Raw genomic sequence first — 18,685 nt, 5'->3', positions numbered from 1 at the left:
CAGCTCATATGCCATTAAGTGGGCAGCTGGCGGGCAACATGACCTGGAGATCGGGCATCAGCATGCTACTACCCTGGGGGCACAGTCACATCATATGCTCACTGCGGGCTAGTGCGCCATGATTAACCCCTGGGCAGCCGCGTTACGTTAGTGTATGTGAACATCAGCTAAACCCTGCGCCCTTCACACTTTTATCTTGTACATGAACCCAGTGCTTGTCTAGATCGCTTAGCTATACGATCCTTCCAAACACACACCGTGTACTTGGACACAACCCACCATGCAACCACTTTGTTTACACATTATGCATACTCTCCCTACCCAATAGCCTCTCCTCGCTCATACCGCAGCCTTCCCGTACCATCCACATACCCATCACTGGAATTTCACACCCAACCGAATTTACCCCTCCCCTCCAAACAAAGTTATCTCTCCTTCTGTGGGCGTGACGCGCGCGGGACTGTCCCATTGTGAAAGCAGGTGGCTGGCGCTAGCCCGCGCGCTCGTGCACGTTTCCCTCTAGATTGCGCTTCGATATACTTGAGGTCCTGCAGCGCCGCGAGGAGGACAGCGGGAAGCACCTGCTCGAATTGCGCGTGCACTCCAGCTGCCCTGCACATGAGGCTCTCAATACTGAACATGTACTTGCAATATGCTGAAAAAATATCCAACACTATCTGTATAGCAATAGTGGAGTGACCCTTATAATTAAAGTGTTAATTAAGTCACCCTGTAGACCTGTCCGTAGCGTATGTACGGTATACGTTTTGCATTAGTTATATAAAAGCATGTAATAATCAATGTAACTAGCCTTATCTCTAGTGGCGCGTGTGTGAAGGCACCTGGGCAGGTGTGTTCTGTTTTAACTTGAGCGCGTGCACGCACGCAAAAACAGTAGCCAGTGGTGCGCGCCTGGCTCGTGAGCGCGCAAGGGTTGGCTCACTTAGTTGTTGGTTAGAGAGGAGGGGGGAGTAGCAGAGCCAACAGATTGGAGAGTCAGTCTGAGGGACCGGCGGCAAAGGGAACGGAGCTTTCTTGTGTGGACACCCAGCTGTGAAGCACCTGCGAGGACTGCCTTTGAGTCCGTGTTAGCCATCCTCCCGGGAGAGTCTTTTAACTTGTCCTGTTAGTAAACGAGCTCAGACGCGGGACTCCGCTAACTTCTCCCGACTCCAAGTTTGTGTACCGGGGATAAGGCTTCCACCCCCACATTACCATCGGATCCCCCGGACTTGTTTCTGTCCTTGTGGCTCTGGTTTTTAATCACGTACCTCTGTGAGGTTTTTTTTAAACGCGTACAGCCCGGGAAAAGGGCGCCTGGTGGGTACATCGTGTCTGAGGCGATACCACGGGGCACGGAGCCAGGTGATACGCGGGCGGGAGCCGCTGGTGCCCTCCACTGTCCTTTCCTCCTATTGTAATCCCCGGCGGGACCGGGCATCTCTCCTCTCGGCTGGAATAAGAAGAAGCTGGGTCATGGCAGCAAGTGCAGGGAGCCTCCTGAGCGTGTGTGTGCTGTGTGCGGCCATCCTGAGGACAGGTATGTATCCTCCATGCCTTTAATGACGGGGGCTGTTTGGACTGGTCTGTGCTTGCACTTTGCAGGTAGATTATGCCTCATGGCGGTACTCAGTGTCCAGTGTGCATTTACATTAATGATGCCTTTTGAGTGAGGATGGGATCTAGTAGCCCACACTTTGTATAGTATGGGCAATGTTAATGTTGGCTCTGTGGACAGTCCCCGTGCCAGTCTGTGCTGCTAGGCATCGCTTCCTTTTGGATCTGTCTGATACTGGACTTACTGTGAAGCTATATTGGATACACCGGCGTTTTTGTTTTTCGATCTGAAGTCCACCTGTTGTGTAAAGGCTAATTTGTGTTTATGACCACTGCTATACGCACGTTTTCATTTTACTATTCTTATTATAACTTGTTTTTTTCTGCACTTTAGTTATGAGATCATAACAGCAGATGCCATTTTGTATTGATGGATGCAGAACTGCGTGTTATTTTACATGGGTTTCATCTTCAGATAATTAAGAGTGTGGAGCCCCCCAGTGTAGCCACTTGTATTACCCTGCGCACACAACCTGTTGGAAGTCTAGGTCATTGAAATGCTTCTCTAGCCTCAAGCTGCTATCCTGCAGGAGTGATGAATTGTACATACCAGCAGGATCCTGTTTCACTTCAATGTACATGAGAAGGCTTCCCAGGACACCCAAAGAGGAGTCAACATATGAAGCCTTTGTTCTGCTGTTACCACCCAAGTATGGCCCCTCCTTCCCCAAAATTTTGTTTCAAAGTGCAGTGTGTCCCCTCTACTAATGATTAATGCAGATCTGCATTTGTTACAAAGGCTCAAGTATGGCCCTTATGGGCACATCAGTCCCAGTTTCTTTAGTATTGTTAGAGTCAGTTTGGTAACAGCTAATATTTGTATATAAGTATTTCCTTTTATAATGTTTCCTGCGTCTGGATTTAACCCTTTCAAAATAGTCTGCACTACTTGAACCCATTGAGATTTTTCTTTTTCTGATAAGGCTGCTAAAGGAACCTCTTTCTATTATTTTCCATTACAAGTGATAGCTGCTCATGTATTACTCTTGTGAGGCTTTGGATCCCTAAGGATGGTCACTGATTGGATGTGTTAGAACTGAGTAGACTGTGTGTGGTGGATATAGATCTAAAATAATTTGCTTTCAGCGCAGCCTGCAAGTGGCTCACGTTTGTATTTGGTCCTGAATGTGAGAGAATTAGAAAGCTTTATCAGAAAACAAGATCAAATTGGCAGCTTTTTTGCGTGATCTCATAGAGGCTTCAGTTTTCTGTAAGAACCTGAAACACCGTTTGTACTTATTATACTCATGTTCTATTGTAATATTAAGATGAATGTGTATGAGCATTCTTTGGGTGTAATAGCTTTGTAGATTTGTTTTCTCTCTCCCATGTTCTGTTCTAGCTGCCTGAGCCCTAACATTTGCTTTCCCCACCACGTAAGTTATTTACCTTTCTTTTCCCTGGTCGTTCCAAACCACAAGAGTTATTAAAACAAAAGACCAACTGAAATAGAAACTGTTCGCTGAAGCTGTTTTTCAGGTTCAGTAACTAGCACCTGAAGTCAAGGCGGAATATTGATTTTCAAATGTGAGTGCTCATGTATGGCGGCACAAGCCGGAAGATGTGAATTTAAGCTAATATAAATGTACATCATCATTTTTATCAATGTTTTCTTGGGCGCCAATAAATTCTACAGAGCTTCTTGCACTCAAAGGGTATGGCAAAATTAGAATTGATAGATTAAGCTAAACTGATATACCTGTTGTACAGCACTGCGGGGTATGATGGCGCTATATAAAATAAGTAGTAACATTAGTAAAGAAAACTCCTATCTTATACCTGTCATTTACAGATCGAGCATATTTCTTTAAAGGGTGTGGCTGTAACCCCCCCCCCCCGGAATGCATAATAGCAATGAGATTTGGGGCTATATGGTTGCTGCTCTTTCCCCCTCCTCCCACGTCTCCAACTGTCAGTACTAGTGGGCCGTAAAACAATTTTATTTCAGAATGTAACAGCCGCATTCATCTCTAGAGTACCGTAAAGCCATTTGCAAGCTGTATTCCCTTGCACTAGCCCAGTGTCTGTATGGGTTATTTCAGATGCTTTTAGTCAGTCCCATAAAAACTATGTATGACCCATTCGACACAAAATTGTCCATATAGTTTAGCTTGTGTTCAATATAGAACTAGAAAAGGGTGCTTTGCTGTTTTTATGAAGATAAATGTGTTCTACCAACAACTCTTGACTTCATGAAGTTTTCTTTGGTCAAAACAGTTTTAACTCCATTACAAGAACACAGGAATTGTGAGAATCTGCAATATTGTTCTTGTTATAACAGTGCCAACCTGTGGAGGCTCCTAGCATGGCATGTGCTTTTACAGTTGGAAACCAGTGAAGGTTGTTAAACATGCCTTCATATGTTTCCAGTGTTGCAACGTTAAATTAATCTATTCTGCTTAGTCTAAATGAAGATGTCTCCGTTTTTACATCTGTTGAAAGATCCAGTCACATATTAAAGCTGTATTAAACCTATTAAAGCCGTCCAGTGCCATCAAAGAGAATTCAAAGCATGACTGCTGGATTGGAGCGCTTTTGCTGTATTTGAGGTCACTGTGATAAGAAAGTATTTCCATGCAAGCAATGACATGTAAGCATATCTGAATGTCTTTCTCTTTGCCGGTGATTTGTCCATTCTAAGTCATATTAAAATCATACATTCTTAGCTTTGGCACTAGTTAGCCTCATAAAAAAAGCATCGGCCTAGTTCTGTCCACATGATGTATTTTTATTGTATATACCAGTATTTGTATACAGTGTGTGAGCTGTGGGTTTCTGTTGTCAGTTCATATGGAACATTATTATTTACTTGCTATTCTCCGGTCTTTGAAGAGGACTAGCTATGTGGGACCATGCCATTGTCCAGTGGTCAATATTTAATCCGTAATACTGTCGTCTTTTATTTTTCATAAAGGAGCTAGCTGGGTTTACACAAGTCTCAGGGCTATTTATATTTTAGGGCGAGATCTTCCTTTATTGAAGCCCAGTGAAGCATAACAGGTTCTGAGATGGAGTCTCTCGCCGGCTTATGTTTCATATCCCTTAGTAGGGGAGCAGTTAAAGTGCGTGCAGCAGTCAAGCTCTGGCGGTGGAAAGGTATTCTATTACAATGCCTCGGTAATTAACTGTGACAAATATGTCACTACAATTTAGCTGAAATGTAGAGATTAAAATTCAACACTGTGTAGTAACGTGGCAGATTTAACTAAAACATCAGTAGATGGACGGGGACTTTAATTTGTTAAGTCTTTGCAAGTGAGAGAAAATGATTAGAAATTACCCAGGGCGCTAATCCGGGTAGAGCATCTTGGATATAGAATATTTATTCAATATTTTGACAGGGTTATTTTCCTTTAAATTAACTCAAAATGTTTGATTGGGACCCCCTCAATAACGAGCAAACTATTTCAGTGCCTTGTCAGCTATATACATTAGACCTCTCCACCAACTTTGAAGTTAAACACAGAATGTCACGTAGACCTGATTCCATTTCTGGATTTTGGGCAGGCCTACTGCATCTTAGAAGTGCACAGACATAATATAAATTATATATAGTATATATAAACCTATCAATCTGCAGAAATTGTGTGCTGCTTGTTGGTATATACAGCTAGTAGTGCAATAAGGTTCCTTTCCAAAGATTTGATGAAATGTGGCACTCGGTACAGGATATATGCAGTAAAACCAGTCATTTCTAGTCCTGAAAACATTGCATAATTTTGCTGTGACTTATGTGCCGCTCGACAGCATAAGCAACATATTTTTGGCTATTTCCGCACGCCAAGCGTTCGAGTGTGTTATGTGTTGTTAGTGTCTGCATGACGAAAAATCTCGCTATGGTCCTTGGTTCTGGATTATAAATGATTAACTTAAGCAAATAAATTCCACATCTGTGTGGCTGGCATTTCCTCCCCTGATAAAAGAGAATGTCTGTCTGTTGGAGTGAAGACAGAACCCAGGGCATGTCTGTTGACATTTTTACTTCACAGATAGTGTAGGTTTTGAATGATTTAGTCAATTAGCTTTAATACATGTCACACCAGAGTAATTGAATCGATATGTATGGAGAGAGATTGAATGGGGATTAATAGTTTGTAGGAACCAGGAACTATTATTTATTAAATTTTTCTTGTCAACATTGCTTAGAAACTCACACAAGTTTTCTTTATTTGCTTTTTATGCTTTTCCGTGTACATGCATCTATATATATATATATATATATATATATATATATATATATATATATATATATATATACATATATATATAATGTGTGTGTGTGTGCATCTTGTCTGATACTACTTAAAATTCTGCATGTATTTAGTATATACTAGCATATATTTTCTGCAGCGATACAATTTACGGTATTTATTTTGGATCACTTTTTCTGCCTTAGTGCTGATACAATATTTTAAAGTTTACTTGTTCTTCAGGCCTGGTTTCACCTTGACCTAGTTTGAACGCACATGTACCAGAATCATACTTTATGAATAAGCATATTGTAGTGTTCCTTTATTCTCCTTATTATTTCAGTAGTGGCGATCGGATGTTAACTTGCATAATCTTTTTCAATGACAAACGATGAATTTGTCCAAAGCTGTACATGCAGCCCATGTGTTAATAGTGAAAACACTGCAATGAGTTTGGGTGATAACCACACTGTGTGTTACGTGTCCTGATGTTTGCTACTGGGGTGAACAACTTTCTAGAAACACGCATTCTTCACACAATAAAAGTAATCCTAGCCGGATGACGAGACATTAGGAAGAACATTACACAGCTCTGATTTCCTGCAATGGACAAGTTGTAATGGGTGAACTTCAATGTATAAGACAACCACAGTCCCAGGTTTGCCTATTAGTAGATGTATATGGACATACTCTTATGTGATGTAAAGTATTTTGCAAAAGAGGCATAGAAACTAAGGTATATTCACCAGTATATTTTCATACTTTTTCTTAAAATAAATTGCATTTAAATGTTCAGTGTCTGTTCCACTGGAAGAAGTACATCAAATACGGAAGAAAACTCAACATGACTAATAAATAGTTTGTTTATCTTTAATGGACATTTTTACAATAAGACTTAAATCTTTCATGCCACAAGAGGTTCCTGCCTTATGTACGTGTCAAAATATCTTTTTAAAATGGATGTAATGCAAACTTAGTAAAAGTCACAAACCATAGAATGATCAATTTTCTCACGTGCGTCCTTGTTTTACATTAGTTATATACGTTATGACATTTCATGGTCTTGTGTGTGGCCCATTTAAGGACATGCTTTCGGTCTGTAAGCCTTTCTCTGGTCTAACAGTCTATCATGTTACATCATTGTTTTTAATAGGTTTGTTCAAACAAACGTATATCTCTTCTCAGCTCACCCCGGACAAGTTGGACACCGCTGTTTGAAATGTTTTTGTAGACTCTTCACATCTAAAGCAAAAAGCTGCTCTGCATTATTTCTGTGCTGTATTATTTCTAAAAGACCACCTGGATTGTGCAGCTCCATAAAATGATTCAGAGTGCCTTTAATGTGTAACTCGAGGCATGGAAGCTAGCTGTTACAAATATAATTGATCATCTTACTTCTTGTGTTCTCCTGCGTTGACTGTTTTGGTAACAGTAAGTCCGATGCTAAAGTGTTAACATTAGGCACATGTGGTCCTATAAGTGAATGCTTCCAAAGGTCTATTAAACAATACATTAGGCACCGTGTCAAGGTGACATCCCAGATTTTAGTTTTTTTTTGTTATTACGTTATTAACATCTTTAGCCATAAACTGATTAGGACAAAGAGTGCTATGTGAAGTTATGCCAATCATGTCAGCGTTACGATAGGTTTATCTGCGTTCTGGAATTTGTTCAGTTAAGAACACACTAAAACTCAACGTATGATATGCAACCAAAATAAACCCTTGATAATGGTGAAAGGATTAAAATAGTTTTGCTGATCATGTTGCTTCTTGGAATGTTCACCTTTATTCATGCTTATTATCCAATTAGCATGACAAGCGAGTAGACAAATGCGATTTCCGAATTACATTATTCATTGTTTCTGTCTTTTCTAATCAAGTACCCCTAGTAGAAAGTTTGTTTTTCAGCTTCGTTCCACAGCTTTTGTGTTTTGGTTTTTTTGTTGTTCCTTTGTCTTCCCTACAATTACCCCAAGTGCCAAACATTTGGGGCCTGATGATATTGGCTTAAGAAACACAGCAACAGCGCATTATACTTAAAATATTAGGTATTCTAACAATTAAACCTGACAGTATATCTGTCGTGCTAGTACTGAATGTGATAAATAGATCTCATTTAGTTTTACTTGTTGACTTGACAGCTGCTTCATATTATGTATAGTGCTGCTATGATGCCATGGAACTGAGGAGACATTAAAGGCTGCTCTTCTTAAGCAGTTAACACGATTCTGTGGTCCTTAACATCCATAATTAAATGAGTAATTGGAATGTTTACTTGACACAGTTAAATGAGCTGTATTTGAGTTTTGTAACCTTAATGATGCTACAATTCTGTATTAACCACATTTTTAAACGTTATGTCACGGTGTATAGTAAGCTGTAGTAAGACATGCAAAAGATGTTGGTAGACCGGCTGGGTTCTCCGATGATCTCTTTGCTGCTGATCACACACAAATATTTTAAGGAACCCAGAGGTGTCACCATGACATCATCGGTGGTACCATTTAGTTATGAGATAGAGCCTTAGGGGATCTCTAGCATTTGGGTTTAAAAAAAAAAAAGGCAAAATGCTCAAAAAACTGTTAGAAATATAACTGATCTTTTTTGTTGTGTTTGCCCTTCGTTTTGCTGAATGTTTTTATCTGGCTCAGGTAGTTAAGAGAGAGAATAAAAATGGATGCAAAAAGGGAGCAGGTGACATTTACAGTATAACTTATACAGTTTGCTAGAGAAACAGCTGGTTTATATTGGGAAGGAAAAAGCATAGCTCTACAATGCCCTACCACGGCTGTACCACACACAGTCCCGTCTACTCATAGGTGACCTGGCTTATGCTTTCATTGTTTTGCTATACTGGTCACCGCTGACCTTTGTCTGTTCCCAAATATTCCAGTTTTGTAAAGGATGCATTGTTAACTCCATACAAAAGAGCTATACCTTATTTGTAAATCCTTTGTGGACAAATAAATCATATCTAGCATTAGTAACGTATGTGATTTTGAGGGGGGAGGGTGTTATGACTCCCCCTTAGTCTGATCGTAGGTTTCGCTGTCTACGTATTTACTTTTGTTCGCATGTCAGTTTCATAATGTAATTTCAGTGTTTACCCAAGGTAAGGAACAAATAATCGAAGAGGTTTTCAGGAGATTTGTGTTCTTTTGGCACCACAGTGCTTTCTCTCTCTCATGCCTCAATGTTTGTCCTAGATGCAAGGTATGATTAGTCATATAACCTGGGGTAAGAAAGAAGCTGAAATACAAATCAAGTGTGTGCCTTAAACATATATGAGGAAGCTATGCTTGGAAAGGTTGCCTTTTAATGAGTCTGATTTGTATTGATTATTTTACTTAATATATAATAGTGTTAACTGTGGGGTGTTTGAATTATAGAAGTCATAATGAAAATTGCAATCCAACTCAAAATTCTGAGCAATGGCTGACTGAAGCCAATGCTACAAACCCCCTCAGACTTGGCCGAGTCTGGGTACAATGATGATTCGGTGTGAGCTAACGCTGGTGTGTTTCCTAGTCTGCTCAGAGCTGCCCGAGAACTGAAGTTTCAGGATATAAACATGTTCCTTAAAGAAAGTGGTTTGGTCCAACCAAACTTTTGTTTATTCTTAAAAGCAACACAAATGTTTCAAGAAACCTTTTCAGTTTCTATGTCAACATCCAATTAGCGCATGCCATTAACAGAACTAGGAATGATGTTTCTAATGGTGCGTTTGGTTATCAAAGGGTTAAATACAGCAGCGTAGATGGGGTGGATAACAATGGGGCGAAGTAATGATGCAGATATTTGTGGTCCCATGGTATACACAAAAGATTTATAATGCATCGTTTTTTTATTATCATTTTAATCTGCACTATTCCATAGGTTTATCTAAAACTGTAAATGTAGGATAAGCAGTTCAGGTGTAAGCTTCGGTTGCTTCATATGTTCAACTAATGTATATGGGCTAGGGGCACTTAAATATACCTTGCTTCTATGAGTGATTACGTTCTTTTTTTCTTTTCTTTTCCTTTTCCCCAAAGGCACTACCAGTTGCACCTTGCCATTTGTAAAGTGCTCAGCCTTCCATTACGTGTCTCTTGTAAAGTGCTTGTGTGTTATTAACGATAAGTGAGATACTGGCTAGTCTGTGGATGCTGGTGTGTATCCAAGCAGTCTGCTACTCGGGGTTATGAATGGAATGCCACTCATGGGAGTTACATAGCCATGTTTTCTCTGTAATGGAACCCCCTCGTACTAAACAAAATCATAATCTATAGCCAGGTTTTGTTTGAATTTTGAATTTATTTTAATAGTTCCTCCATAATTTATATTTGAGGACCTTAATGAAATTTGATTGTTGTTTTCTAGCGGAAATAGAAGTGTTTGACATAAATGTTCATGGCATTTTTAAATGAAATTGTATTCCAAAGGCATGGGCGGTGTTAAATGGTGCTGTTAATTTTTCTATGCACTATACAACAACGCTAGCTTAATTTCAAATTAAAGCAGTTTTTATCCTTAGCAGCAATAACTCTCGTGGCATTATGGAGACAATTTGGCCCACTTCTCCATGGAGAACTGCTTAACCTCTTCCCTTCCCTTTTTTGGTTTTCAGGCTTAAAGCTATTTCAGGATATAGGGCTTTTTTCTCTTTACCATATGTTTGCTCAGCTGTTAATGCCTCCTTTCCATGTTCCTGTAACCTGCACAAATTATCATTTTAACACATAAAATTAAATATTTGTCCATGCTAAAATGTACTTTTGTCAATAAAACATTAATCCAGAATACAATTTTTTTTGGATTGAGCATTCAAGATGTTCTGCCATGAATCCAGTGTTTGCCGAGTATCTTCTTAGCGGTGGAGTTGTAAAAAGATGACGCGGGGGATGTCTGCAGATCTGGATGACTTCTGGATGATTTAATACCTTGCTGTTAGAGATTCTTATCAGGTGTTTTCCCAAATCTTCCCAATCTGGTCAATGTTTGCTTTGACAGGGGTTTTGATGTCACCCCAGAGAATTAGAAATGGCTTTGCAATCCTTCCCACACTGAAATGCATCCACAATCTCACAGAGGTGTTCAAAATGTCTTTTGAAAGTGGCATAGTGTGGGTTTGGAGCCTTGTGCACTGACAACTTCGTTCTAATGGTTTGACAATCATTAGTCAGGTTTACTGTAAATTCAGTGATGTCCCAAATCAGGCCTGATTGTTTAGCAAGGTCTTCAAACCTCTTCCCCTTATAGGGGGCACATCAAGCAAAGGGCACAAGCTTTGTTCTCTGAGACTCTCTCTATTTTACTGCAAACCCCCAAATAATCCGACCAAAAGCATTGTGTAAAAATGCAGAAAAACCGCAGGGGCAGATAGTTTTCCCCACAACCACTTTCCATGTTGATATATAATTTGGTCAGCGTGTATATAGACAATCTCCAGTGTAGCACGCTGCTGAATCACTGCTGCTGTTGAATTTTGAGACAAGAACATTGACTCACTCCTGATGAAATTAAACAGATACAAAGTAATGAACTCTAAGACACACTTAGTATTTGATTTATCCACAGCAGTGAGAATATCGTGGATGGGAACATTATACAGTTTGAAATTGGATACGGCAAAAATGATTTGACGGTTAGGAGCTGGTATTGAATTTTCTAAAATGTTTGTCCTTGACGAGTCGTTTTCCCGCACAGTAATATATGCCCCATAGAGACTGGGCACCCGCCATACCAATAGCTTATTTATATTATAATGGAAAAGAAAGCTGGGCACGGAGGGGGTTGATAGAGTTGTTGTGGTTGACTGGAAAGTAAGAGAGTGATTTATATTTTTTGTCAATGTGTGATAACTTGAAGCATTTTTTTTTTTTTTTTTTTTTTACAGTTTTATAAATTTCAGTTGATAAACAGTCGATGGTTTTCCAATTGGGAAGACAAAATAAATTTCTTCAGAGCCACTATACTTATCTGCCTCAGCATTTCATTTAGAGACTATCTAGAGGTCTTTCCTTCAAACTCCACACAATTGTGCTTGTGACAAGTAAAAGGTTGTTTTAAGTGTGCAGATGAATAATATAAATAATCTTTTCCTAAATCATAAGAGTGCCACTTTATGTAAAGCATTTGTTATTTTTGTCACATGTGAAATGTTGTAGTTCATTATGGTTAAAAAAAAATCTGTGTAAGTCTTATGTCTGGTTACCCCTACCCACTGAGTTTGTCTCTGTCCTGTCGTTGCTGAGGGTTGTAAAATGGTTCAAGCCAACTTTGTGCTGAAGAGCTAGGGAAGCAAGATAAATGACGGTACATTGTTATGCTAATTTGCCACCTCTTTACTTATATAGTATGTTATATAAAGTAAAATCCCCCGTTTTAAACCTAATGCATTAACAAACGTACAAAAAACAACCTAATCCATAAACGTTAATACATCGAGCTATGCTAAAAGCTGTAGTGTGATAGTTCCCCTTTAACCACAGAATTCAAACATCCAACCCTAGCTTCCAGATCCCTCAACACTGCATCCCTTACATCTTCTTAATTGTCTCCAGGTACTGAACCACTCAACGTTCTTGGTCCTTGATTTGCAACTCTTCTCTATCATCATATCCTCAAGCTTTGTGGGGCTCTTTTTACATGCTGATAATATGTGGAATTTACCTCATCTTGTCTTATGCACTATACAAACTGTACATCAGCATAGAAATATATGTTTGGAAGAACATGCTCATTTTGTTTTTTTTAAGCTATCGCCTCATCGTGGTAAAGAAGCACAGACAATGGTTTCCTAATCTCCTACTCTGTAACAGAAATTTCTGTAAACAGAAAGACCCTTTTCCCCCAATTAAACTCACTGCCAACAAATACAGAAGGTGATAATAATAAAAAAAAACCCACTGCATTCAGAGTTTTACAACTACAGTAACAAGACTGATGCCCTAAAGAATGCATTTCTAAGGAGACAATACTCTTATGCATGTGTGTTAACATTTCAGAATCTAGACAAAGTGTCCCCTTCGAGTTGCTGGACCAGCAGGTGGCATTCATCTTAAATTTGTCTGCATCATGTATTATATTTTACTAAATGCAAGGAACAGCAGTCCAAAGGGTGTCAGCTGGGTAGGTTTCTAATTGGTTCAGGCAGCTTTTGTAAGACGAATGGAGAAAACATCAATATAGGGAAAAATAATTATGCATAAGGTCAGTTAATTTTTGTAAACAGATTTCTTAAAAGTTTTGGTAATTGGGAAAACATACAAACTTTAGTTGGAAGCAAAAGCTATGACTGCAAACAATTAATGGAGAGAAATGCTATAATAATATCCTGATAATAGGATACGCATGACATGAGCTAAGGGTTTTAATAAAAATCCCTATGTGCTTGTTCTTGTGGTAGATTTCATAAAACATGGTAATTTATTGCAAATATTACATCTCTTGATAATCTTACATATTCAGTTAACTGCATGTGTAACATGTAACTCTACGTAAACATGTTTTCATGCCAATTAAAACCTTAAGGCATTAAAATCATAGTATTTGCTGTAATAAGGAAATCTTGCAGGGGGCACTTCTACTAACGGTGTATTGATAACGTTCCCAAATATTCTTGAATAAGAGAACGAGCTATATTACAAAACAGATATGCTATGAGTTGTATTAACCCCTTCAGGACCGGGATTTTGATACTAACGTGTCGCTAAAGGACCGGAGCCGTTTTTGTGTTTTTGCCATGTCTTTCTTCAACTGTAATTTCTCTCTTATTAATTGGTGCACCCACACAAATCATATATTGTTTTTTTTAGGACAAGTAGGGCTTTCATTTGAAACCATATTAAGCTGGGTAGTACATTGTTTTGTTTGAAATAAACTGGAAAAAGTGGTGAAAAAATGAAAAAAACGCATTTTTTTACAGTTTTGTATACATACAAATTGTACACACATTGAATCAATGGGAAAAAATTATCCCAAATATATTCATTGAGTTGTCCTGATTTGGAAACCACCCAACATGGCCAGGATTTTCATCTATTTTGACCAGTATAGGGCAAATATTGCTAGGCATGCATCGTGTTTTTGAAATGTAATTTTTTGCAAATTTGGCATGGTAGTCTAATAACTGCAATAGTTGTCACAGATACTGATTATCCCCCCAAAATTATATGTTTATGAAAAGTAGATAAGTCAAGGTGTACAACTAGGGTCATTTTGACACTTTTCAAACAGGGATTTTATCGCCAGTTGCTGCCAAATTTTGAGGTATTTTTATATTTTTTTGGGTTTTTTTGCATATGTTGCAATGTTGCTTTAGATTTTATATTATATTTTGTATAGAATTTGTGCAACTGCAGAAAAAAACACCAAATTGTGTTCACCAACATCCCCCGGTTCCAACAAGGCCTCACATGCATGGTTCATGCATTTTTTGAGGAAGCTATGAGGGCAAAACTGGAACATGCGCATTTTCGTTTTCACATTTGGAATTTTCAGAAATTGGTTTCCTGGGCCCATATCCCATTTGGGACATTTTGGAAGCCCCCCGCTGTAAATTACCCCATAAAAGTATATATTTATGAACAGTAGACAAGTCAAGGTGTTCAACTAGGGTAGTTTTGACAGTTTTCAGCTAGCCATTTCTTCACTCGTTTCTGCCAAACTTCACAGGGAAATTATTTTATTGCGTTTTTAACGCATACATTTCAATGTTGCACTGAATTTCTTGCACACCATAAGTGCAACAGTGGAAGAAAACACCACATTTTGTTCACCAAGATCCCCTGATTCCAACAAGACCTCACATGCATGGTTCATGCATTTTTTGAGGAAGCTATGAGGGCAAAACTGGAACATGTGCATTTACATTTTTTTAAATATTTTTTTTATCAGATTGCTTGTAAGTGACAGGTTTAGGCCGCTGACATCAATCAGGGAGACCGATCAATAATCAGCGACTTAAAATGTCACCGACAAGTGATCAGGTAATAATTATGATTATTTCATTTATTAATAATTTGTGTTTTTTCATAATTACCCTAGATGACCCCTCTCTCTTTGTAGAGCAGGGTCATCCGTGGGCTGCCATAATGATCCGATCACTCCTATTGGCCAGGAGCGATCTGATCAGCCCAGCATTTGACCTGGAAGCACCCTGGACTTTCAGGTCAGTGCTGGTATTTTTTTTATTATTTTTTTTATTATTTTTTTTATTATTTTTTTTAAAAAAAATTATTTTTTAATTTTTTTTTTTTTTAACTCTTTCAATGCTGATGCTCCATTGAAGCACAGCATTGATTGATATTTAGTCCCCACAAGCTTGTGGGGACTAATATTAACCCCTGCAATGCTGCGATGGGGGTCATAAACAATCGCAGCATTGAAGGGGTTAATTGAGGAAGAGGGGGGGTAGGGGTTAACTATGGGGGGTGGGGGTGGGGGGGCTGGTCTCCACACTAATGTGGAGACCAAAGAGCCCTGTCTCCCTGTCCCTGAAGCTGCCTCTGGCAGCTGGGACACAATCTCCAGTGGACTGGAGATTGTGGGAGAGGAGTCTCTCTGATCAGCCCTACAGGGCTGATCAGAGGACTTCTGGGGGTTCGTTTTTGCTGCTGGAGGTCTGCCTGGGCTTCCAGGCAGACCACCAGTAGCAGAACCCCCTAAAAAACGGGAATTAACCCCTTCAATGCCGCGATCGCGGCATTGAATGCAGCGATCGCGGCATTGAAGGGGTTAACGCTGCACTGATGCTCTCATGGAGCGATCAGGCAGCAGGGGGGTGTTGGATCAGGCCCCCACACTTGTGTGGGGACCCATTCAACACCCCCACCCCTTCCCTGAAGCTGCCTGTGGCAGCTGAAACAGCGATTGCAGATTTGTCTGCAATCGCTGTTTCTGCCTAGAGAATCACTCCGTGGGAGTGATCGTAGGCTTGGGGGAGGGCTTAGACAGGCTGTGCTGTCTGCCCAGGACTCCTGGGCAGACGGCAGCAGCAGCGCCCCCGCGATCACCGCGATTGTGGTGATGTGGGGGCGTTTTTTGGAGGAGACGTACCTGGTACGTCCCGGTCTACCGGTGACTGTTAACCAGGAAGTACCAGGTACGTCCCGGTACGGAAGGGGTTAAGCAGCTTCTGTTTACGTGTAAAGTTTATATGTTGTATTTATATCTTGGGAGCTACAACTAGTCCGTATACCCTTATTACAGGACTGACTTTTAACTTGCAAACAAACCCCTTGGATCAGCGTATATACATGTTTAATGGTTTTGTCTCGTTTGATGCAGATTATAGTGAAGGCCTTTACACCTCGAACCCTAAATTACTTGAAGGATTTTTTTTTTTTTATTTATAATAACTTATAATTAGAAGTTTGATGCTAACTAAAAAGGTTGCCTTCAGGTATGAAGTTTTAGTAGCACCTGCCTTACTGAAAGATTGTTGTGCCGATATAACGTGACTAGACCATTAATTGTTCTTTGGCTTTTCCCATTTACTTAATGTGATCTGAAATCATTATGAATGTGTTTGTGCAATGTTTGAAATGTTGCCATTGATGCTAAAAGAATTTACTTTTACAATCAGTTTACACATAAACGGTGTTATATGCCTACTTTTACGTACTTTTGACATAAAAGAAACCAAAAAAAAGTAGATCTGTGGCCAAGAAAAAATGTTTATCTGGATTGTTGCAAGGATGCATCGTAGTTAATAGAACAAAAAGTGAACGGAATAATAAGATTTGCTGATTTTCTGGATATGGAACAAGCTTTGTCGCGTTTACGCGTCGTATACATATATATATATGAGTTCTTTATGTTGGTGCCAATTTGAATATTGTTTTGGTTGCCACATCCTTCAGATCATTTTATTTATACCTTAGGCCTAGTATGTATATATGTATATATCCGTGTATCAGGTGTCTGGTCATATCGGTCATGCATTTCAGTTGTACCGCTGTGGTAGTTGTGTTTACTTTATGCAATGTACAAGAATTAGGGGCAAAATATGCATGAATTAAAGAATTTACGTGATCAAGAAATAATTATTTTCTAATATCTGAATAAATTTAAGTTAATCACAGGCTTAGAAATACATTATTATACATTTTTTTTTTCTGCACCTTATTGTCATTGACAATTCAACCCAGACAAGTGAATAGTGATTACCAAAATGTAGACAGGCGTTTTGACAGGAGAACTCTAGTTTTTTGGGACATATATATACTAAATATAGTATTTTCCTCACGCAATTCACGAATACAGTAATGCTTGTCAAACGGTGGTGCTCGGTAATGTTCGTGAAGAAGTTGAAATAAATATATAATTAATATAGGCATAGTGTGTATTTATTTCAATCTGCAGATACATCTTTAAAGGTTTATTAAGTTCAAACAAAAATAAAATCTAATATTTAAAGCAACACTCCAGGGTTCCAGGGGGTTTATTGAGACCCATGTGCAGAAAGCATGTGCATTGGTTTTAAATGGAGAGGGCAGCTCCGGAGCTGCAGCTTCCCCTAAAGTTGAGTATGATCTCCCCTTTCAGCCATGGCACTTTATGGCGGGAAGCATTTATCAAACCAATTGCCCTTCTTAGAATTCACCAAGAGAATTTAACAATGCAGCACTTACAGCACACTTGGTTTCCAAATTGACTATTTCACATGTTCAGAACCGTATTGATAGAACTTCTTCAGTGATGCCTTACAGATGGGCCCTTCAGCATGTACAATTCATATTAGTTTTCAAAAGGAAAACACGTAAAACTTTAATATGCATCACGATAAACGCATGAAAGAACGTCCTTAGTCAACTCACCAGTTGTACTCTAAGAGCTTTTGTATTTTATCATTTATGTTCTATATTGTTTTGTCTTTTAGGTTTTGGCTTGCATACGGCAAGTGCGGTTTATGGAGAAACTATTGCTATACCTTGCGGACAAGACATAGTTGAAGGTCTTCTGTTTGGAAAATGGAAATACGTAAGTACTGGGTTTTTTTTTTTATCCACGCGTTAACATTTTCCTTTGGGTGTAAAACAGCCAATGCATAAATTGCAACAGCCCAATTCATACACCTTATTCATATTGTTTTACATGATTATCATTGTTTTTTGTCTTTAGAGGTACAATGTTAACTGAGCGTTGCCCTGTTGTCGGCATATACATTTGGAGGGTATTTTTGCGCAGACACTTTTTTTTTCTTTTGTGATAAATTGAATTCAAACTGCGCTGGAAAAACATTCTGATTGTATCTTTCGTTCGGCATGCTAGCATTATTCTGCAATCCTTTGTGACTGCACCAAAAATTAAGTCAGATTATGGAACTTTCTAATGTAACGCTTAACCGAGCTCAGCTAGGCATGACAATGCGCATCTTTGCTTTTTGTAACCAAGGAGGACTAATGCTAGTAAAACAAACAAACAAATCAGAAATAATCATTAACCCCTTAAGCATGTTGGCTTTTTTTTTATACTGAAAGCAGTTCTGTACGTTTATATATAGAAATAGGTGAGCAACAAAGTAATAATAAACACGAACTAACCCTCGCATAAGCCAGTATGCGTAATGCTGAAGAACTAAAACAAAAATATTTACCTTTATGCCCTAGTCAAGCATTTAAAAGACAAACTAATTTGTGAGATCAGCTATTCCACAGTGATCACAGAACCTTGCCTCCAAAGGAAACTTGGCTTCAAAATGGGTTAACCATTCGTAGTTAGATAGAAAGAGCGACTTATACAAATGTATTAATTGTTCCATGGCTTTTGTTGTATATACGCTTGTGTTCTTGTGCAAATTTTTACATAATGTGTTAAAAATAGACAGAGACAAGGCGAAAAATAATGCCACCGCTTCACCAGCTTCCCTTAGGTTTTTTGGTTTAAAAG

The 18,685-nt window shown here is 39.0% G+C and overlaps 1 protein-coding gene across 2 annotated transcripts in view; it reads left to right on the top strand.

Moving 5' to 3' along the window:
• The first annotated feature begins 987 nt into the window (after window positions 1-987).
• The window catches only part of ALCAM (activated leukocyte cell adhesion molecule), a 33,592-nt gene continuing 15,894 nt past the window's right edge, over window positions 988-18,685 (top strand). For both annotated transcript variants that reach the window (XM_053454990.1, XM_053454989.1), the window contains exons 1-2: window positions 988-1,540; window positions 17,676-17,776. In XM_053454990.1, the coding sequence (XP_053310965.1) occupies window positions 1,477-1,540; window positions 17,676-17,776 (165 nt within the window). In that variant the 5' untranslated portion in view covers window positions 988-1,476. The remainder of the gene's footprint in view (window positions 1,541-17,675; window positions 17,777-18,685) is intronic.

The sequence above is a fragment of the Spea bombifrons genome, chromosome 2 (genome assembly GCF_027358695.1).
Source record: "Spea bombifrons isolate aSpeBom1 chromosome 2, aSpeBom1.2.pri, whole genome shotgun sequence".
NCBI lineage: Eukaryota > Metazoa > Chordata > Amphibia > Anura > Pelobatidae > Spea > Spea bombifrons.
Note: the sequence above shows the minus strand (reverse complement) of the source record. Positions and strands in the feature narration are given on the sequence as shown.